The sequence below is a fragment of the Empidonax traillii genome, unplaced genomic scaffold (assembly GCF_003031625.1).
Source record: "Empidonax traillii isolate 1590-97213 ecotype Southwest subspecies unplaced genomic scaffold, ASM303162v1 scaffold2195:size33200, whole genome shotgun sequence".
In the NCBI taxonomy this organism is placed as follows: Eukaryota; Metazoa; Chordata; class Aves; order Passeriformes; family Tyrannidae; genus Empidonax; species Empidonax traillii.
In genome coordinates this window covers 5,958-28,805 of record NW_020957388.1, presented here as the reverse complement: position 1 = coordinate 28,805, position 22,848 = coordinate 5,958, and the positions used below count along the sequence as shown (strand labels likewise).

Sequence of the window (22,848 nt, the reverse complement as noted above, 5' to 3'; positions counted from 1 at the left end):
CCAGGCTGTATTACTCCAGGTTAGAGCCAGAATGCATGGGCTAATGTGGTCATCATTTAGGTGCTCTTTCTTCAGCCTATTCATGAGGCAGAAGTATGAATTATTACAGTAGTCACAGTGGTTATTACAAGAACAGATGGGCAGAGGGGGCCTGTTACAGCTATAAAAGTCATGAAAATGGCTGCTTTTACTGCGGTTGCTAGAGCAGTGTCTCAAATCTTGGTCCACCATCATTATAGATAGGCCAGTAATTTGAAAACCCTTAATGTGAAGGTGTTTTATTTGGGGAATTGCTTTTACTCTCTGTTATTGCACTGGAGTATTTCTGCTTTGTCTCCTCTTAACTGTTTGCTAAGGAAGAGATTATGAGAGGAACTGCTTTGATGACACTGTGGTTTACCATATATATATTTATATATACACACACACCCACAGGGTTTTTACCTTTGCTTTTATAAGCAAGTAGTAGTAGACAAATTAGTTTCCTGTAGTTCTGTGAAATCGGCCCCTGGCTCAAGTTCCTTTACTTACACAGAACATGAGAAAAGTAGAAGCTCTTCAAGAAAGCTTCAGCAGACCACTCAGGCCTCTATTTTGCATACCTGTACTTCTGGTTCCAGATCTGCAGTATTTCACTCTCCTGTTTGTGCAGGGATTCCTGAGATAGCTAGAGAAATTCCAGACAGAAGGGATATACCTTCCAGTGAACGACTTTTCTTGCTACTTGGATTGGCAATTTTTGTTCTCTGCAATGACTAAGAAATTCTATATCCAGTCCAACAACATCCCAGTTTCCAGTTTATTATATCAGAACTGCTTATATTCAGGGAAAAAAAGATTGCTTCATCTGTAAGAACCAGAAAATTTCATTCTAGTCCATCATTACAATCTGCGTGTGTTTGCAGCCATTCCTTTGTAATTTAATCCAGTAGTGTAAAATACTGTAGCTACTAAGTGCATATACACATTTTTCATCCTTCAGATAAATTGATGATACTTTGGGGGGTTTTCATATATTGTATAAAAAGGAGTATTGCAGAAGAGGCAGTCAAATAATCAAAAAGTTAGAATTTATGGAGTTTTGCTATTCCTTCCCCCTGCCACAAACATTGCAGTACAGTAATAAGTAGGTAACCATATGCTCCTATTTATCACAGATATTTTGTTTCATCTAGTGTGTGAAGTGGTTAAGCATGAAAAGCTTCATTGTTTTTTATTCCCATTTTGTTTAAAATAAAACTCATTCCTGGCTTAGGTCCCACATTTCAGACCCTCCTGTTTTAAACCGTTTGATTTGTTCTCTATCCATTGAGGTTTTGGATGCCCAGTATGAAGTAACAAAGATTCTTGAGATTTAACAGCATTACCTAATACTTTGTTCATTCAAAGACATTGATTTCAGTGGCCACTAAGAGTTCTCAGAACTTCAGATTATATGATTAGTGTGTCTAGTCAGTACTCTGACATCAGGGGCTGATAAGCCTGATTGCTGGCTTAAATGACATATCTGACATTATGCTAGGGCTTTGTTTGAAAGCAACTTTTAGTTCCTTAACTGAGGCATCCTCCCCTCCTCTGTATTTTCTCTCCTTTCACTAAATCCCTTTCAACTTAATATTCCTGTAAGAAACAGATTGTCTTCACTGCACAGTTCTGGTTGGTCTCCAGAACCATTTCCTTCTGGTGTTTAGTAAGACACAGGTCCCATGGAAAAATGGGATTAGAGAATGGAGCATGCTGCCCAGAGGAGGGTTGTGTTAAGGCTGCACAGTCACTCACAACTGGATCCCTACGTACTTTGGGAGTTAGTGGAAAGAACAAGCTTCATACCTGAAGGATTGCAAGGACTGTTGTGATAGTTCCATGCAGAGATACAAGAGGAGGATTTCTCTTTATGTACTCATAGATGGGGTCATTTATTGGGGGGGGGGGGGGGAACAAACAAAAACAACAACAACAAAAACAAAAAAAAGCCTTGCTTAGCAGAAATGCCTTTTAGCTCTTGGATTGCATGCTGGTGACTGCTTTTTAACCTATTTTTTTATATCCATCTGGACAAATCAAGTAGCTGAATTTCCATGAAGACTTTCACCACAAATTGAGCAAAGGCCATGAAGATACAAAAGAGTATCTTTACCTTTAAGCAGAAGGAGTGGTGTTTCCACGAAAATTGCAACAAAGAAGAAAGCGAGCAAATAGCTTTCTTTGTAATAAGCAGCTTCCACATAACATGGAATCTCAAGTTTACACTGGGCAGAAAGTCTGCTCCCTGTAGATTACCCCCTTGGTGCTTTGCTGAACAGGCTAGGGAAACTGTTGATGTATGGAAAACAAACATGGGACTCGACAAGTTAGTTTTTAGAGTCACTTTCAGAGTAAGATCTGCACTTCAAAACCTAGGCAGTGAACACTCAATGATGTAAGTTGTCATAACTGAACTACCACGATTTACAGTTTGAGCATCTGACTTGAATTTGCTGACGAATAAATTCTGGGAAACATGGGGGAGTTGAAAGATTTAAAACATAAGTGTTCTGATTGCTTTACTCATTTTCATTTATTCAATTTTCAAATTTTAATGATGATTCCAACTACTGTACTGAACACTGGTAAACGTACACTGCATTTTTAACAATCAGAGAGTACATTTGTTCTTTAATTTTGACCCCTGCAAGAATTCTGTCTTCTGTATGAAAGGCTTGTCAACCAGTGGAGCTGCAAATTGGTGCCAAATAGCTTGTTGTCCAGATGGTGTGCACTCTTAGGGTGCTCCCTCACCATTCCTCAGGTTCTTATTATTCCTCTGTAGATTATTTCTGTGGTTCTTTTTAGATGTGTGCTGGCAAAACAACCGTTACGTAAATGTAGGAAGACGTTATATTTTCAGTTTAGAGTGCAATTTTAGTGTTCCCTATTGATACCAAATTTGATTGAGCTGTATACCAAAGTCCCTGGTGTATTTGTAGGACAGGTGCATGAGTTTCTGTAATGCCCCCCTGCCATTTCTGAAGTCTGACCTACTAGGACTGCCTCAAGATCAAAGATTACATTACTATCCTGAATTAATCATTTCCCTTTTATCACAGACCCCTAATATGAAACAGGTTCTCTGCAGCAAGGGCACCTGTCCTACACCAACATAAATAAAACTTCATATATACTACAGCCTTTGTTCCTTTGCAAACCTCTCACAAGTCTCTGAAGGAATGTGTTACCCCTCTGTGCACTAAAAGCATTTTACTAATTAAAGATAGCTTTCTGCGGGACCTCACACTAGGGTTAAAAGTGGAAAAGTATGTTTTCCAGTTACTGTTCCAAAGGAGAATAGCATTCTCACTGCTCATCAAAATCACAGGGTATGCAGGAAAAGTAGCAGCCAGTGGATATTTTTAGGGAGGCAGAATATCTGACATACAGAATAGGCAGCATAAACCCAACTGAAATGAATAAACAAAATCCAGAGGAGAACTGTTAATGTCTCGGAAACTTTCCAGGCTGATTACTGGGAACCACAGTGATCACATCCTGAGTCAGTAATTCTTATTATGCCAATTGTTTAAATGCTCTAAAGCAGGGGTTTCCAAAGTGAAGCCTCGGAGCCCATGCAAAACTGCAAAACATATTATGTCCCATAGAGGGATTTTATAGTACTTTCCTACAGTGAGTATAAAGTACTGCACTGCAGATGAATTTCATTATGTATTCCCAACTTAAGGATGTTTTTCCATGAAGGACATGATAGCAGGAAGCACTGTATAGCTGTCTTTGAGCAGTTAGACTGTTTTTACAGAACTGGTTGGGGAGTGGTATACCAGCTTCATCCACTGTATTTATTCAGTCAGGTTTTTTGCTATCTTAACTCTAGTAGATTAAAACATGTACTGAATAAGGTGCGCAGAGAGAAAAAATGTTTATAGGATGCTGCCTGGTTGCAAACCAAACTCTTCCAAATACAGATAGTCTTCCCCTTTTTGTATTTCTGTACTCAAGAAAAATTTGGACTGAAGAAATATATTCAGGTTTTATATGCTGGAGCAAATACTCTTGAGTGTATCGCTGAAGTCCTTCCAACTTCCATGATCCATTAAGTTAAATTTCCGAAAAGAGCAAAGGTGTGAAAGTTCTTTTCATTGTGTGTGGTACAGCAAGTACATTGACATCTCTGAACAGCATCTTGAACTAACCACCATTACCTATTCTTCTCGCTCATTCTTTACCCCTTCTGTAAAAAGGGGTTCTGGTATTATTATCTTGCCCCAGTGTAGGGGAGTCATCTCTGTGTAATGAGGTCTCTAATGACCTCAGGACCTCCTGAGGTCCCTCTGTGACCAAACTTTCTGAGATTCTAACTGAGGTGAGCTTTTACGCTCTGCAAAATTGGGAAGAGGATTGCTGGCAAACATAAGCTTATTTCTGGACTTATATTTTCACATTTTCATTAGACTATAATTCTTTTTAAAACCAGTCTGCTTTTGGTTTGAGAAAATGGGATTTTTCATTCTCAGCCAACTAAGTAGCTGTGCAAGGTAGAGCCTGACAATAGCCTGTGTAAGTTGTGATGAGTGGATGTGATGCTGCCGCTGAAAAACTCAGGCAGCATGGATTGGCCCACTGCAAGTAACAGCAACATGGCAGTATGAGATTTCTGCAAGTCCATTTGACCTTACATAGTCTTTATTCTGATGAAATGACTGTTGTGTGTTATCAAAAATGTCTTGAGTGTCAGGCTGCACATTTAGACCAGATCAGAGTTTCTGTACCAGTTCAGATGCGGTCACTCATTTTCTTGTGCACTTAAAACAGACTTTTTCCCTTTGCCATGTCATGGTGTAAGTGCATTCAGACACCTATGCTGCTATGACAGGACAGCTTCTGGAACTTGAGCCTTTGTTACCTTGCACTGTACAGCCATCCCTTCTCCACAATAATTAGACCACAGTCATGAGGCATACTGATGCACTTTTGTTCTGTGCTCAGCTGCCTTCTCTTGAAAAAATTCTGTTTACAGGGCCCCATTTCCTCAGTTGATTTCATGTTGTGAGTCACTAGAATTTTTTGGTTTAATCTGGAATATGTGAAATATTCTGTATAAGTTTTAGGAGGGGTCATTAGTCATCTCTTACAAAACGTACTGGTTGGCATTACATTGATGGCCTCTCTCTAGTCCTCATGCTGAGTGAGATTCAGTGTGTTAGCAAACAAAACAGACAAAAGGAAAATGAAATCTAAAAAGATGGGAACAAATATCTGCAGAGTTCTCATCTCCTGAATAATAAGCATCATTCTACTGTATTCCTTCCTTAGTATTCTCTGTGTATTTGTCATCCCTTACTGTGCTACATCTAATTTACAATCTAATCCCTACTAGAAAAAAAAGAACTTGCAATTTTTATTTGCCTAGGTACTATGCATGCACAGCTTAGATGTTAAAATTTTTAAATAATGGGGAAAAAATGGAACGGGCAAAGATAGCAGTCTCTCTGTGCAACATGTCCCAACTAGCAATCCACCCCTTCTTCTTCTTCTTCTTTATTCTTCCATTAATCATTAATTAATTGCATGACAATTCTAAAATAAATGAAGCAAAAACCTACTAAGAACAAGGAGGAAACTTACAAATTCATTGTAATTTGCATCTGAGTTGATATGTGTTAATAAGTGTTACCCTAGTGTATTAATTAATTTGAATTATCACTTAGTCTTGTGTTCATATAAAGACTTTTTTCCCCTGTATTTTCGTTTTGAAAGTTTACTAAATAAAACAGTCATGGTGATAGATAATTTTGTTTGGAACATTAACTCAGTGAAGCTGATAAATAAATACATCTCAAATTTCCTAAGCAAGCTGAACTCAAAAGAGTGATATTTATTGATTGGTTTTTTCCTTTTTCACTGTGTCTTTTCTCCCTTGTGTTTGTGCTACTGAAAGTGTGGACTAAATATATAAGTATTAGGTATGATTAGCTCACATATTCTTCCAGAGGGTAGGTTCATCAGTCGAGCTTTGTTTGAATCAGTAGTGCATAATGGCAAACTGTTGTTTGATTTTTAGAGGTAATACTGCCAATACAGCACATTAGGCAATATCCCTCATAGTTTAGATGGGTAAAGTAAAATATAAATTAGAAACCATCATTGCCTCCTGACTGATATGAGTTCTCCTCTCCCATGATCTAACTCCTTCCACGTTTTGATTGCCTGTGTTCCTAATTACATCACTAAGCAATTTTTGAAATGTTGTAGTGTGTCTGTGATTCCTTACCATTACAAATTTGTGTTAGAACCTCTGCTAATTTTGAAAATCAAATTCCTGTTCTTTCTGTCAAACTGCAACTATTGTAAAAAATTTCTTTCTCTCTCTCTAGACCCTTTACACCCTGCACAGTTTCTTGCACTATAAAACACTGTTCTTAGTACAGAATTATACACAAGAGACTTAGATTTCAACTATTTCTAACCCTTCTCTTTGTGGTGATAACCATGAAAATATTAACCACGTTTCAAGATTGTAGCATTATTTACCTGCATGTGCAGGCAGCCTGAAACAACATCTGCAGCTAGTCTGATTGAGATGAAAAAGGCAATTCAGAGTTCCATGGATCCCACTCACTTTCCAAGCCTTATGTTGGGGATTTTCCCGGAGTTCTGCATACTTGCCACAAAATTTGTGTTTTGTCCCACTTTTTAAATGTTGTTTTCTGGTTTAAAGTCCTGCTAGAAAATACTGCAGTAGTTTCATGCTTTCTGAGTTTGCTTTGCTGGAGGAACATTGAGGTTACATTACATTCCTAAAGAGCGATCTTTCTGCCTAAGGCATAAAAATGTATTTAGGGCTTGCAAAGAACTTCATCTGTATCCTGTAGCAGCTGAAGAGAGGGGAGGGAATAAATGGAATTACTTATTAGTTCTCTCAGCCTCCCTTAATTCTGAGAAACTGCAAGAGAAGGAGAGACACATTGTAGACAAAAATTATATAGCATATATGGGGTCAGGACATATAATTTGTAGATTTTGACCTACAAGCATCTATGGGTACTTCAGCCAGTGGCAACATGATTAAAAATCAAAAAGCACTCTCTCTCCGATCATACAGATGTAATTGAAGGGTGCACATTAAGTATAAAATTATAATAGAAGTACTATACCCTTTTAATCAGATTATCTATGGCAGAGAGGCACAGGAAAAAAAATTATATCTATATAAACGAAGGATTGTGGAATTTTGGCACTTTAAAAAATTTCTTTATTAATGCTGTTTTACTGAAGGGATATTTACTTTATCTTCCATAAAAAAATAGTGGAAGATGATGGTTCCTGTGCAAGATGACCTGTTTCTTTTATGTCACTTTTGTATACAAGTAGTTCATAAGAATGTGGGAATGAAAGGCTGAATTGCTGGAGCCTTCTCTAAACCTATGGCAGTTGTACAGTGGAGTGTGCCTGTCTTTCCAGGCATTCCAGAAACAGGCGTCTGTTTTCATTGACCTCATCCACACCGAATGCTTGCTGCCAGCTAAAATCATTCCAACAAGATGCAGCACGTAAAGTGGTTTTAATAGTTTTGCTTTTCACTGGAGAAGTAATTCCATTTCTGATTACTCCAACACTGCAAAACTCAGCAGAAATTTCAAAGTCTATCAATTAAAGTGCTTTCTAATCAGGCACACTGTTGAGTATGTCCCTTCTCCTTATGCAGTAAAATTCAGGCTGCCTGCATTACGTCTGTGTTCTCATTACTTTAATTTCATCTTTTAAAGGGGAATACTATTTCAAGTATAGAAGAAAACACTGCAACCATATTTAGCAGGATGCTTTGAGAATGACTGCAAAGTATTACAAAAGTTAAAATCTATCAGTGTTAGACTGAGCTAGGGATTTAACGTCATCAGCTTATGCTACCTGTGTTTTCTCTCTGCGTTCAGGCTGAGGACTTTTTTAATGAACATCAAGTCCCTAGCTGTTTTCATTCATCATCACCTTCCATGCAAGCCTACTCAGGAGGTGGCATAAAAACTTTGTTCTGCAGTGTAGAAAATAACCCCTTATGAATTGCTCCTTCCTCACCTCTGCATGCAGCCTGTGCTGAGTTTAGGTGTCACAGTGGTCTTGATGATGATCCATTTTACAAGTTTCCAGGAGAGAAGCAGATGCATCGTACAAGGCAGCCCTGGGCAGGCAGACAAGGTGCAAACCAAGCTCCACTGGCTTTCCCTGGTCAGCAGGAGCAAGAAGCCAGGACTCCAGGCTACCACACAGAGTGTGCCTGTTATGCTGCTTGAGCAGAGCTCCCTTGTACTGGGTCTTGGTCCCCAAGCAAATATTTGCTCCATTGAACTGGTACATTTGCTGCATTGCAGTGATGACAGAGGATTACTTAATTGGAAGGAATTATTCTAGATTGTCAGTTGGTTTAGCTAAAATCAGAACTGAGACTTAAGAGAGAAAGCTTGTGTGGCAGCAGCTAAGTCAGAAACCGAGCAATTCCCACCTTCTGGGTTTTACTGTACTTGCTTCCAGCAAAAATTTGATGGTAACATTTCAGTTCGTATCCAGGCTGTCTGTACTCTGGGCAGTTCACAGGGCTGTGCTAATGGAGTGATCGTGCTTTGCTGTTTCTAGTGCTTGAATAAAATAGACCAAAATATACACATAGTCTTTCTTTAGCAGTATTGTTATTCTCACCTGTTACTGCTTGGTTCATTTCTGCCTTAGCTTTCCTCACAAATTAAGAAACAGGCTACAGTAAGTGGCTGTACCATGTGAAGCTATTTCTTCTAAATAAGTAACATGTTAAGGTGATAAGTCAATTTTATTTTCTTCAAAGCTTTTTGTCGTGGTATCTGTGATATCAGTAATCCTGCCATTCTGTGCACCAGAACAATTTTTCAAGTAATTAACATTAGACTGACAAGTGGGTTGAAAAGTACTCTAGGCTAGAACAAAAAATTTATTCCAGCTTGCTTTTATGAGTCTACTTCCTTTGTTCAGAATGTGAAAAAAATTGCCATTTTTCAACTTCGTTATATTCTTCATTTTTTTGCAGTGTTCCAGCAAAAGGCCACTCGAGTGACCAGTGACAACAACAGGACATACTGCGCTGCCGAGAAGCCCGGTACAGAATTTAATTTAGCTCTTTAACTGCCTTGATATTTTTCAGTAGAACTAGCAGAGATTTGCTGTGACTTGATTTTGGCTAATTTAGCATCTGTTTTGCCACCTGTGATTTATGTCCTTAATGGTATTGCAGCATTAAGAGATCAGATTAAAGAAAGAAGAATAAAAGTTATGGTCTTGTAGGAAAGATTTGTACAGTCAGAGTTACTTCACATTTTTCTGTCTCCTTTCATCATTGTGATTAAAACCAAGAAAAGGAATGACAAGAGGGCTCAGCTGTGCACTAATGCCAGCCATGGAAAGATGGCAGTGTGGGGAGCAACAGTTCTCTCCTGGGTAACCCAAGATCCATGTAAAATTAATTACTTACGACAGTCCAGTTGTTATTTGAGTTGCAGCACTTCAAAATGTTACTACTGTAAATTCTATTAGGGTACCCTAAAATAATAAACAGTGTTGTGTACAAAATGAATGAACACTGAGTGAAGATATTTCCTCCTGCTTCAGTTATCAAATAGCAGGTCAGGATTAAATCACATAGAGCAGCATGCAATCACTAATTTATTACTGCACTGGGGAACTGCAGTGAAGTTGGAGAGGGAATGAGAAAAAAGGCACTGTGGATATTTTTTATGTCTTAACATAGCAACAATTTCCTTTAAAATGTCAGTACCCTAGCTGTAGAGATAGAGGGGAATGTAGGGCTAGAAGGAAATTCTTGCATGAACCAACACTAATGGAGAATCCATGGACCAGGGCAGTAGTAATGAGCAAAGTGTTTAAGATGCTACTCTACTGCCAAAGAGTAATGGCAGAATCCTCACTGATTTGTTGCATTTCTTATTTCTCTCTTTCTACATTTTGTTGTAGCACACAGAGGCCACACTGACAGAGCAACTTACAGCATCATGAAACACAACATGCCTGCTGAACAGGAAGAACTCATCCACTTGCAGGAACAGGTGAAAAAGGGGGCAACTTCTGTGGATGAAGCCCTGGACAGATTTAAACGGTGGCAGAAGGAAAAAGAGAGACTACAGTCCACTCAACAAGTATGAATCTGAAATGTGTTTCTTGACAGGAATCTTGATTGGAAGTTCTAGAAACAAAGTCTTGTGTTTTGGCTCCTACATATGAGGTTAGAAATAAGTGTCATGGTTTATCTGCCAGTCAGCTTCCAAGGAGGTTGTTGTTTATGGTTCTGAATTTACTAGATACCCATTTTCACTGTTTTTTAATTAGTTGAAAGACTTTCTGAATTTACTGTGCCTGACTTAAGGTGCTGATTGGCTTTGGTTAAAATCCCGAGTTAAATATGTTGATCTTCTAAGACTTCTGTTTGAAACTGCTAGGTGATGCTTAGGTCTCTGTATCCTGCAAGAAACCACAAACCTAATGTCACCAAATGAGCTGAATGTGCTATTGAACAGTGTCAACTAACAAAAACATAACTATATCAAGCATACATTTATTATAGTTAATATATACCAACTTAAACCAGGCTTATGCATAACTGAAAATCTTGATTATACTTAGTGGAATTCAGAACTCCTTTGTATTCAATGTATGGAGTAAATTGAGGTGCACAAAAACAGGATTTACAAAAGCCCACACACTGAGTCACTGAAAGAACTACATCAAAGCTGCAGGCTATGGAGAGGAGGTTTGTTAATTACTTCTAAAAAGACACATGGAGGAAGAGGTTATGCCCTCATTTTATATGAAGTCATGCATTAAGAATAATATTTTTTTGTTATCCTTTCAGTCATTTAGTAGAAAGAGGAAAACCAAAGCTCGTCTGCTAGTTTGCAGAGTGGGAGAGCTGTCAGATGCTGCCAATAAGGAGAGATTAAATGCTCTTTGTGTTTGCATCTACTGAAGAAATAGTCTGAGCTTAGTCATCACAGTGGAACTTAACAGCAAAAGTGCAAGGGCCTAGAAGAGTTTAGCAGCCTGGTTCCTGGGATTGGCACCAGGAGCATGGCACTAGCTGTTCGGCAGTGGTGCAAGAGTGTGGTGGATGCCCCTTTCCAAATCCATCTGCAGCCAAGCACACAAGTGAATTGTGGATATTGCCCTATCAGTCAGGAGAATTTGTTGTGGAGGAAGATGATATCTAATCTGTGCCATTATGGCAGCACTAAGGTATAAGTCTTTTTTTTTTTTTTCTTAGTGAACTATAAGATGTCTGTATTTCAAGAAGGATTTACTTGGCATGTTTTTACTGCTCCAGAGAAAAAGCTACTTTGTAGTGGTGTTTTATGCCCTGCTATGCATGTGTGACTTTTCTTTGGTTCTGTTCCTTTTCTTTGGTTTTGTTCTACAGAAAAGTCTTTTGTTGTTGCCCCTCTATGAACATGGTGAATTTACTTCATGTTGTCACTGCAGTTGTCTGTCTTCACTTGGATTTTTGAGGGAAAATTGCTTATCCAGAACAAAAAAAAAAAAAAAAACACCAGACCCCAAACTCTCAGTAATCTAATGCCAGAATCAATGTAACTTACTGATGGGGGGGAAAATCCCACAAGAGTTAAGTATAAATGTTAAAATTATCATCATAGACATTTTTCAGTCTTTTAAAATTATTTTCCTGGAGAGAGAAGCTTGGTGTTCAGAATGCTAAAGAATTCAGCTTTTTGTAGTCACTCATTATTTTTACAGTAAACTTCCATTCCTGTTTCCTGCTGCTGGTTTTATGTTTGTTTTTTAACACTTTTTAAAGGAAAAAGTGCATCACCCTAGAGACACCACTATTGGAAACAGACAAGAAAATGAAAATCTGAATGGTAAGTTGCACTTTTTCTGCCTTTTAGAACTCTGATGCCTTGAACTGTAAGTATACTGTAAAGATCCAATCCAAAGCCTTTTGGATCAGGCATTGAATTTGTAATGAGCGTTTTCTGTATCTGACCACATTTAAGTTATGGCAGCATAATCAGGCCTTCAGCAGAGTCAAGATATCATCCAAGAGACAAACTCACTGAGAGTTAATGGGGCAGAAAATTTAACAAACCTCTGTGGCTCAGCTTTTTTGTAGCCCATTTCCTACTGCATCATCACAATTAGGGTTGATGGTTTCTTTAGAACAATTTGCTTGACGACTTCAGTATTTTATTTGTAAATCAGCCATCAGTTGGCACTTGCAAATTCTTGATGAACTTTCCACTGCTACAGCAGTTTTTATGAGTATTGTGAGTCATTAATTAAAAGTGTACCATTTGTCATTCAAGATGCCTTTTTCCGTTTTGAGGGGAAAATGGGACTTTTGGGGTTGTCCTGTGTAGGGCCAGCAGCTGGACTCGATGATCATTGTGGATGCCTTCCACCTCAGGATATTCTATGATTCTTTGTGATTGAATGTCATTTGCAACAGTATAAATAATTTTCATTTCCTAGAAACTGTTTTCTCCTTTTATGAAAAAAATATATTAAGTGGTATTGATTTTAGGCCTATGATTTCTGTAGAATTCAGTACATATGCTGAAATGAAAATTAGTGTTTCTTTTTTACACTGGACTCAGTACCATTTGTATATTGCTATTTAAAATTATCACCTAAATGTGTTATTTCCTTACTGCAAAGGAGGAAAATAATCCACAGTACTGCTTTCATTATTCTCTTACACGTCGTTGTATTTATGTGGACTTGTGAGATACTGTAATTAATTAAGGGAAATTCTTGCTGCCCCAGTGGCATCTTTGCAGTCCGAATATTTCGGTATTAATATCCTCTGTGGCTGGTAGGGGTGCAGCATCAAAAGCCTTCACAGGGCACTCAGGGCCTAAGGGCTTGGGATCACTGCATTTGTACCTCCAGCCTGTATTCTATAGGCAAGGCAAAGCTCGTGCCAACATAAAGGTGATTCTTGGAAAGTATTTGTCTGGGTTTTTCTAAGGCCAGATCAATCCTGCCTGTGTAGCTGTCCCCCCTCTCCAGAGTTCATTTATTGAATTGTATCAGCAGAAATGTAGTATCAACACCGGAATTGTAAATTCTGTGAAATTATCCAGTAACTCAGATAATGATCACTATGTTCCCTTCTGATCTTAACCTCTTTGCCCTCTGTTACGCTGTGCTGTGGTGCATATAAATCAGAAGCTTAGCACTGCAGAAATGTAGTGGGAAGAATCATTATGGAGGCCCCTGTCTTGTCCAACTGCACTTTACTATCAAATATTTTAATGCTTGAAAATAAGGACTTTCTCTACAGCTGGAGGCACAGTGAGGGCAAGAATTAAGAAGAATCTGAGTAAACCAATACCTAACTCCAGACGAAAATACATTGCCTGGAACAAAAATGGCAATGACTTACTGTTTTCCTTCAAAGTTCCTAATGAAAGCAGACCAGAGAGCATTAATTTGAGAGACTTTTTTTTTTCCATATGCCATTTAATAAAGCAGTATATATGAATGTTAGCAGTCCTTAGATTTGTTTAAAGAATTCTAGTTTTTACATCTGTATACAGACTCTCCATTCTGTACCTTTAAAAACGTGGGCCTCCCTCTCCTGATTCCCTGTTTGAAATAAGTATTTGCATAGTCTTTTTCATAGACAGTTTTTGAAGTCTTGATTGAGGATTTAAAGAGATCACATCAGAAGCCTGGTAGGAAAGGAATTTGCTTTTATTTTAATGAGAAAAGAAAATATCTCTTATAAATTAGTGTGGAATATAATTTTTAGTTTCTTGATAAGTTTGATCTTGCTTCCCTGTAATGAAAGTTATTAATGAGAGTGGCACTTGGTTCAGTCTTCCATTATAACATTTGATGCTATCACAAAGTTCATGTCTCAGTTTGCAACAGTTTAATATATGACTGAATAATACCCCCCCCTAAAAAAAAAAAAAAATCAACTGCAAAGCAAAAAGTTCTGCCACTCTTGGAGTGAAATATCTACAAAAGCCTATTTTAAGAATAACTCAATAAAGCCTAGAATGTTTATTTGCAGAAGGTACAGGCACAGACAGTGGTTTAACTCAATGCTGTATAACATACATATGGTCTGACCCATAGACATCGATAATATCTTCTCTTTTTTTTCCAAGAAAGTAAGTAGGATGTTAGCCAACAGAGCAAAACCAACAAAAACAAAGAACTAATAAAATTTCTGGGAAATACGTAGATGATTTGTGGACAAAAGGCCCATTTTGAAATTTAAGTATACCAGATTTTTTAGGGTACACCACCAAAGTAGCCTGTTGCCCATGGGAAACTATCTATAAAGCAAGCTCACACACTAATTGGAAAGGTGCCTTGCCACCCCTAAAATTTTACAGAGTAGGAGAGACATAAGAGTGGAGAGAACAACAGAATTGAAGGTTTGAGAGTCTTGGGTTTGTGCATGTCCACTAAGAAAATGAATGGCAGCAGGTGAGACACCATTTATTCAAGGATTACTAGACGAGTTTCCTCTGAAGTCTTAAAAAATGATGCAGCTTCCACGTGCGTTCCAGGTCTATATTTATTAGCACATAGGCATCATACTGTTTTTAAAATATTTCTATCTACAACACTGGCCATTTGAATTACCTATGAAAATGAGATTTCAAAACCTACCTTCTACTGCAGTTGCATTGTGGCACCTTATGTGCCACATCCCACAGATTTAGTCATCTAGCAATCTAAAAATATGCCCAAGATTGCAGAAACTACGTAAAATGATTTGCATTGCTTGTAGTGAGCTATCCCCTCATAGCTAATCTCTATAGAACCTTGAACAAGGGTTCAAAGGTCTTTAGGGATGCATAGTAAAGTGCAACATTCCTCATCAAAACTGGGAATGACTGATAGTTTGTTCTCCACTCTTGACAGAGCAGCAAGAACTGACTAGTAGGTGTCACTGTCTTTGATGGCTGCTCATTATCTAGCAGTTAAGCAAACTGTAACTCGGATGGATTTCAAAAGACAAGTACTGCATTAAACAAATGTTAAGCTTGATTTATTATTTTTGTTGTTGTTATTTAAATGCCAGCAACTTATATAATAGTTTTAAATGAAGGTAGGTCTTAGAAAAGACTAAATGCAAGGTAAGTGTACTGCTGTGGAAAGGTCAAAGCTTTTTCCACAGGGATCTCGACTTTAACCATTTATTTCTTAGCTGTTAGAATCAATAGGTACTTACACTGAAGTGGCCTTCATATCCAAGGGCAGCTTTACTAGCTGTTGCTTTAGACTGTTTAATACTGACCCACCCCTGGAAGGCACTGTAAGTAGCCAGGTCATCCACTGCAGTAAAGGCATCCTCCACAGAATTTCTTCTTCCAGATTTTGATTTCCAAATTTGCAGATAACCCAACCAGCTGCCAAAGACTGAATCTCTTTCCCAGCTTCATCCAAAAAACTCAGAAGAGCACAGTACACCTTTTACAAACTGACAGGTTATTGATTACATTCACTATCCTAAATGTCTGGCTTCATTCCTCAACCCTCATCAGCAACTTGTTTTCAGTCCAAGTTGCTAATAGATTGCTTATTCATCAGTTGATACCACTCTGGCTTGCAGGTTGTGTCTTAAGTAGAGTTCTTTGAAAACCCCAAAAAACAGCACTTAATTTTGGGCACGATAACCAGTTTCTGTTGTCTCTGCTAGGTCAATAGAAGATGAACAAAGACCTTAATTTCGACATTTGGATCCATGGGCGCTCAAACTTCTTTAGTCAGCCCACTTAACAAAGTTGAAATAACTTGGGATCCTGAAGCACGTACAAGCTTTTGTATGTGTGGAGAGTGAGGAAGTCATAGAAAAGCAACGTTTTTCTTCATGACTTCAACAGTATACATTTCAGTTAGGACCTCTAATCTTTAAAATACCTACTCGTTGGTAGTTTACCATAGTGTCCATTGGACTTGTGAAGCTACACCTTTAGCCTGGCTTACTTCCAATTTCTTAAGTATTTTGTAGCTTTGCATGATGCTCAAACTTAATATCGAGAAAATAACAAAAATCAGTTTCCTGCCTATTTGTCACTGAGTCAGGTATTCTTGGGGCAAGCTCACAGTCACACTGTTGACTGAGGGGTTCACCAAGGCAGTGAATATTTGTGTTCCACTCAGCCTCTCTTCATTGTCAGCCATAAAGGCCAGACATGCTGCTGGGAGTAAGATTCGTACAAAACCCACCTCATGTCATTCTCCCACACAACACCTGCTTATTTTTGTGGATGTCTCTTGCTCCCCTGCTCCCAGGGACTCGTGTTGTCTTCACATTTGAAGCAAAACACATAAGAAATGACTCATCCTAGGTATGTATTTTCTGAATTTTTCAACTTTTTTAAAGACTGTGCACCAACCTAACTTACTGATATAAATGACTATTGATTGCATCTATTCCTTTTTAGTCTTCAACTAGGAGCCCAACAGGCAAGAAGGAACATATGCCTAATTAATGGAGGTAAGAGCATGCGTATCAATGTGTGCCACACACACTCACAAACATACATTATTCGTCATGGAAACTAATGCTTGTGGAAGTGCTTTCCATCAGAGTGCATTTATGTCATAAGAGAATGGAAGTGCAGCTCAGAAGTTCTGATTTCACAAGTTAAACCATAATCATCCCAGTGTGGTTTGTCCTAGAACTTTTTATCGGATATCAACCTATTCTTGCTTACTGCAGGGCAGATTAGCAAGAAATCGAGGCACTAAGCTAACTTGTGGGTGCAGTTGAAGAGAGTTTCTGTTAGTTATTGGAACTAATGCCATTTGTGCAACTAAGAGCTGTATTAGAGTCTAGTCCTACATACTGATTTCATGCACAGATTCAAACATATTGAGTAAAGTTAAAAGCTATGGATGCAAGGATGTGTCCAGATGAAATTTTTGTTTTTCTGACTCCTCTAAAAATAGTCATGCAACCTTTCTTATGCATGGAAGGATGACTTCCATTAAAAATTCAGGGCTAAGAGCAAGGATGTTAGCATTCTGTTAATGCATGTGAAAATCCTTTCCTTGAGATCTTTACCAAATTCCCAATTCCTTGATTTTCTCAGGCACTGAAATTTTTCAGTTTGTTCATCTCTGCAAGAACAGTCTGTGCTGAACAGGTTCAAAAGTCGGAGTTGGATTTTCTTCTTCAGTCTGCTTTCCTTCAGATGAGCTTAGGATCTGAAATTTTTTGAAACTGAACTCTTAGCATTTTAGATATGAGGAGTATTTATGATTTTGCATTATTAGAGTTTCAAAAGGGATTAAGTACTATTTGTTCACAGTAGCAAAATGATGCAACTTATTCCTTGAGAAAAATGTCATTTTAAAGGCTTTGTTAGATAGAGTTGGAGAGGCAAACTGAATCAGTGTTGCACTGTTGTAGTGGAGAGGTTTTTGGCACTGAAAGTGGATTATCTCCAATGAGGTCTCTTCTGCCACTGTACTCTCATGTAAAGGAGGGGACAGTTGCTTCTTGTGAGAACTGTGTTTCCATGTCTCATTTCTGGAGCCAGCTGCCCACCTGCTCACTGGAGTACAGTGTCCACACTATAAAACACTAGGTATCTCCTCCACTGCTACTTATTCTCTAAATCACTTGTTCAGGCCTCCCTCTTCCAAAGTTTTCATTAGAACCAAAAAATTAGTCTTATGACATGACATGAGAATGAAAAATGATTACTCCTTCAAGAGGCAGTTTGACTCCTACATGGACATTCCTAACAGAGCTGTTTCCTTGAGTGGAGATGAAGTCTCCTGCACTTAATGAGTAAAAAATCTTCGCATTTTAAAAGCCTCCAAAGCTGGGGAAAGCTATTACCAAAAAAAAAAAAAAAACCCCCAAACACCTGGGTAATAACAGAGATGCTTATAAATTTCAGATTGCTGAAGTGAGATGAATCATGCAAGGGGAGATACCCTTGGGATCAGAATAGGTGATTTTTGTCAGCTTTAAAAAATCATTATGTGGGAGAGAGAAGGTGAATTAGATGTGGGAGAACTTGCAAATACAATTTATCCAGCTCATTCAGTCAGTTCTGTTTGTGAATTATCCACATCAAACTCCAGGGTTCTCTGCTTCTGCAAATTAAGGCCTCTCGACAGCTTTCTTGCTGTTTTCTATCTTCATACTTGTTCAGCAAGACCATTTTTTTAATGACTAATTGCAGGGAGATTTTTGAGTGTTTGATTGTTAAAAAAAATTGCAGATAAACACTAAAGACCTGCCTTTATTGCTAATATTTTGACCCTCCAAACAGCTGAGTCTCCAACTCTGGTGCAAAGTTCTTAGCTGTCTTAGCTCATACCTACCCACAGATCATCACATTCCTTATGCAAGGTGCGAGGAGGATAATGGAATTGATATCCAGCTGGTGGATCTGAAAGAATAGACCGGTTTTGATTCTCTCATACTCATTTCAACAAACACAGTCTTTGATCTTATTCTAAACAAACATGGCCCAGTCCATTGAATAACAGGCATTTTCCATTATTTCTTATAGTGCAACTCTTCAGCCAGCTGCACAGCAGTTTCATCTGCTTGGTATCCCACACATCTTCCAGCTGTGCCCTGACAGCCTCAGTCTCCAGCCCCTCCTGCTGTGACACGGCGGTGTGATCATCGCTGCACTTCAAGCGCCTTGGAATCTCTCGCCTGGGCCAACTCTAGAAGAAGACCAGTATCGCTAAAGCAAAATTAGTAAGATTTCTTGTAAAGACAGCACTGATTTTCACCTCTTTTCTTTGCATTTTTCTTCCCCCCCTCCCCAAGATGACAGCTGAAAAATTTATATTAATAGGTATTGCATGCCCTGGTTAATAATTTTTAAATCATTCCAATTTTTCTATCATGCTTGATATTTTTTTAAAAGTAGATTTTATGCACAGAAAAGGAATATTGTGAAAAGTTATGAAGGTTATAACGTGATAATAAATACAATTTTGTTTTTCCTTTTTGTTAAAAAATTTTTATATTAACTTTGTATAAAAAGTTGTCTTTCCTGGAAATAGTAATTGTATTCCATCACTAGCTTAAATAATTGTGCTCACAGTAAAGATAATTAGTACTGATTTACATAGTTGGGCTTAAAAAATTATCTACTAATGCAATAAAGTGATTACAAGAATTTGGTTTACTAGGAATTTATGTTTTGTTTAGTAAGTTGCCTAAGGTAAATAATATCCAGACCAAAACCAAAACACTCACTACTGCATTAACACAGCAAAAGCAAAGGAATAAATGTGGTTATTAAGTATTAATTATCTGCATTCCCATAGTGTTATTCTACAAAATTTAAGTGAGCATATGAGTATGAAAGATGAATTGCCCTATTTCATGCACAAAAAAAAAAAAAAAATCTCCTAACTCTAAATGAATTTTTCTCCTTAACTACATGTTAATGTGACACCCAAATTTGGAAGAAGGGAGTGGATTTGATGTTCAAGCCCTCAAGGCTTATAATATTTTTCCAGTTTCAATAGATTATTGTGCCAAGTGAACCATTAGAAATAAAAGTAAGCCAAAAAAAAAGACGATGTTGGGATTTTAAAATAATGACAATCTTGAAAGCCTCTAGATTTAGGCTAATTAAAAATCTATTTTCTATTTTAAATGGGTTGATTAAACATTTTCAGGAAATTATCTGTTCTCTGGGGGAAAACCCACATTTCTGTTAAAAACACTCCCACAAATACTGCAGATGTATTGCTATGAAGTCATAAATATTCAGTGACTGCTGTATTAGTGTGGCAACATAGCTTTGTGTTCCATACAGAGCTATTTGAACCACAGCAAAAGCCTTGAAATGTATAATGTGTTCCAGAGCTGGAAACAGAGTTAGTGCCTTTGAATTGAGGGGCATGGGACTGGGCAAGAGAGAAGCTGTGATGTTTTAAGACTTACCTGACCATGTGGAAATGGGAGTAGGGAGAATTATTTGGAAATCTAAATAAGTATAAGCTGTTATTTTCCCATAAGAGATCCCTATTTCTCCCCTCAAAAACATTTATGTTTTTAGAAATCTAGTTAGTCAGTGTATCCCCTAACAAGCATTCCTGAGAAGCCAAGAGTTTAGGATTACCCATAACAAAGCAGCTCCTGTTCTCTGCTTTTGCTGCTTCATCCAAGCCCAGCTCTGGGCATCCCCGGCGCAGTAGTGCCAATGTTACAGATTTCAGCAGCCCTGTTTTATAATATTTTCAGTTCCTGCACCTGAGGCAGCTACCTGTCACAGAAGTACAGCTGTCCTACAGAGGGCAGAGTAGTCTCAAAAGGAGGTAAGATATTAATAGAGAAGAGATGCAGTGTCACTTTCATGAAGAAGTACTTTTGCTACACTACAGATTTGCTTGCTTTTATTGTTATGATCTCCACTGACTCCTATTGGTTTAATGTAGAACCCAAGAAAAAAAAGAAAAAAAAAAAAAATACCAACCAAACAAAAACCAAAACCAACAACAAAAACCACAACAAAACAAAAAATCCGGATCAATTGTTGTCAGCCCACAAAGTCTTCCTAAAGAATTCTGTGTAATCCATAACAATGTAATTGGTATGCTATTAAATTCAGCAAAGGCTAAGTGACAAGTTAAAAACAGGGCTTTTGTTCATTTGGTTTTTGTTTACACACACACAGAATTCCCACCCATAATTTAAGGCGGCCAAGCCAAGGCCCCAAAGAAGAAATTAAAGGATGGAAGGATGGATGCTTTTTTTTTTTTTCCTTTGTTCTCCAAAGGGAATTTCTGAATCTGTTCAAGCTAAAAGTAAAATCATTATACTTCTACAAAAATAAAAGCATCCGTTCCCTCTCCTCTTATGTTCAGTATTCAGTTTGTTTTCTGCTGCAGGATTTCCATACGTTTCCTCAAGGTGTGCCACTAAACTTCAGACACATTTTTGAACAGACATTCCAACACAAGGGAGGTCCTGAAGTCTTGCTAATGAAATGTGCTTTACTAACAGGGACCATCCACAAGTGCCTATTTAGCAGTGCTCAAATGATTAAGCAAATCACAAGAGTGTGGAAGCCTAACTGAGACAAGGTTCCTGTTTTAAGTGCCCTGAAATACTAGCTTCATTGAAAGGTAGGGGATTCAGTAATCACCCCATCAGCAATAACACCACTCTACACTTCCAGCTGCCAGCATCTATTCTATTAAAATTCAATAATTCACTCAAAAATAAGTACTTTTAACATGGTGACATCCAAGAGAAAGAAAACAATACAAAAAGATTCACAGTGACTGCAGTTACCAGCAAGTTTCTCTGATCTGTCAGGAAGAGCCTCATTACAGGAGAGACTTCAGTGGGTCATCAGTGCTCAAAGATTGTCCACTTTTTGCTGAGGTAACTCACCATCTAGATGTGTCCTGTTATCCAGGAGGGGGTGGTATGGCCTTGCTGGATTTTGATCCTTATGAAAAAACACTTGTAACATTTCAATAGTATAATGTACAGCAGGCTGAGAATAAATCTAAAATCCTGCCTTCATTTTATTAAAGAAGCTATAATCTGTGCAGGAATGTAAGTGGTGCTGGGGATACATTTGAGTCTTGGTGGGAAACGTCTCCTGTGGTAAGAGCAGGAGCAAAGCAACAAGAGTTGCCCTGACAGTCCTCAAGGGGATGTGAATAACAGAGAGGGGGCAGGACACTGTAGACTGACTGCTCATCCCCTTCATTTACTGTAACCAACTTTCTTACTGACAAACTTTAGAGTCATATTTTAGTAATTCTGAAATGAGTCATTCCAGAAACAGGCCCCAAGACAAACATGCTCAGTCTCATGCCACTAGCTACGCTGGCATGCAGTAGCTGAAATTAAGAACTGCATCAAGAGAGTAGGGAAGAGTTAAATGGAGACAGAAAATGATCCCAGGGAAGCAACAGTCTATTTATGCCAGACAAGAAATCAGAAGACCTCTACCAACAGTATTGGCAGCTCTTAACAGTAGCTTCAAAGGCTTGGATGAGCCTCTTCTTACAGAGGAGAAAACCGAGGAATCAGTAGGGGTTCAGCAGGTGAAGAATCCATTGGGATTGCCCAGCATGGATGCTCCCCGGTTGGTATGGTACACAGTGCAAAGCAAAATTAAAAAGCAAAAAATACATACATAAGCCACAATTTTTTGCAGATGCAAGTGACGCACAATACTTGCTCATATGGAATATATAAACCATATCAGTTGTCTAAAGAAAATAAAAGCAAGCATGGAAAACGTTTGCCAGAAAAAGCTTACTGTTGTCATCTATACAGAGAAGGCACTTAGTCTGATAAAAGAAAAAAAAAAAAATTTACAAAAAGGGGCGTTTTTTAATCAGCCAGTATTGAAGTTCATCTACTGTAAGGCTAAGATGCCTTACACATACATGTGCTTTCAGTCTTGGCAGAAGACAGTCCAGAACATTTCACCCCAGGGCACTAACCTAAGAAGCTTGTTGGGTTACAGCAGCTCTTTAGAAAGTAACCTCGGATCCAGTGCATTTCAAGGCAAGAGACACAGGTCTAACAATTATCTGAAGGAGTTTTTTTCCTAGCATGGATTTGTGTATTTCAGCCATCTTCTCTGGCACTTGCAATAACCTTACTCTGCTAGATGGAGTGCTGTTGTCAGAAGTCTTTTCATACAAGGATATTCCTAGACAAAGGAAAAAAGAAAACCCCAAACCTTTGAAAACATCCTTTCCCTTCTTCATTTGAGATCACAAAGCAGACTTTAGTTAAATTTTGCTGCAGTTCTTGAAGTTACCACACACAGTTCCAGCCGCAGGGCATGGGCTGGCACACACCATTGCTGGTGTCAGGGACCA

General features: G+C 38.2%; 1 protein-coding gene across 1 annotated transcript in view; it reads left to right on the top strand.

Annotated features, from left to right (window-relative positions):
- The window catches only part of LOC114071681 (B-cell scaffold protein with ankyrin repeats-like), a 20,381-nt gene extending 1,569 nt beyond the window's left edge, over nt 1-18,812 (top strand). The window contains exons 2-6 of the mRNA XM_027909526.1: nt 9,044-9,112; nt 9,985-10,166; nt 11,837-11,900; nt 16,452-16,504; nt 18,540-18,812. Coding sequence (XP_027765327.1) covers nt 9,044-9,112; nt 9,985-10,166; nt 11,837-11,900; nt 16,452-16,462 — 326 coding nt within the window. The 3' untranslated portion in view covers nt 16,463-16,504; nt 18,540-18,812. The remainder of the gene's footprint in view (nt 1-9,043; nt 9,113-9,984; nt 10,167-11,836; nt 11,901-16,451; nt 16,505-18,539) is intronic.
- The last annotated feature ends 4,036 nt before the right edge of the window (nt 18,813-22,848 follow it).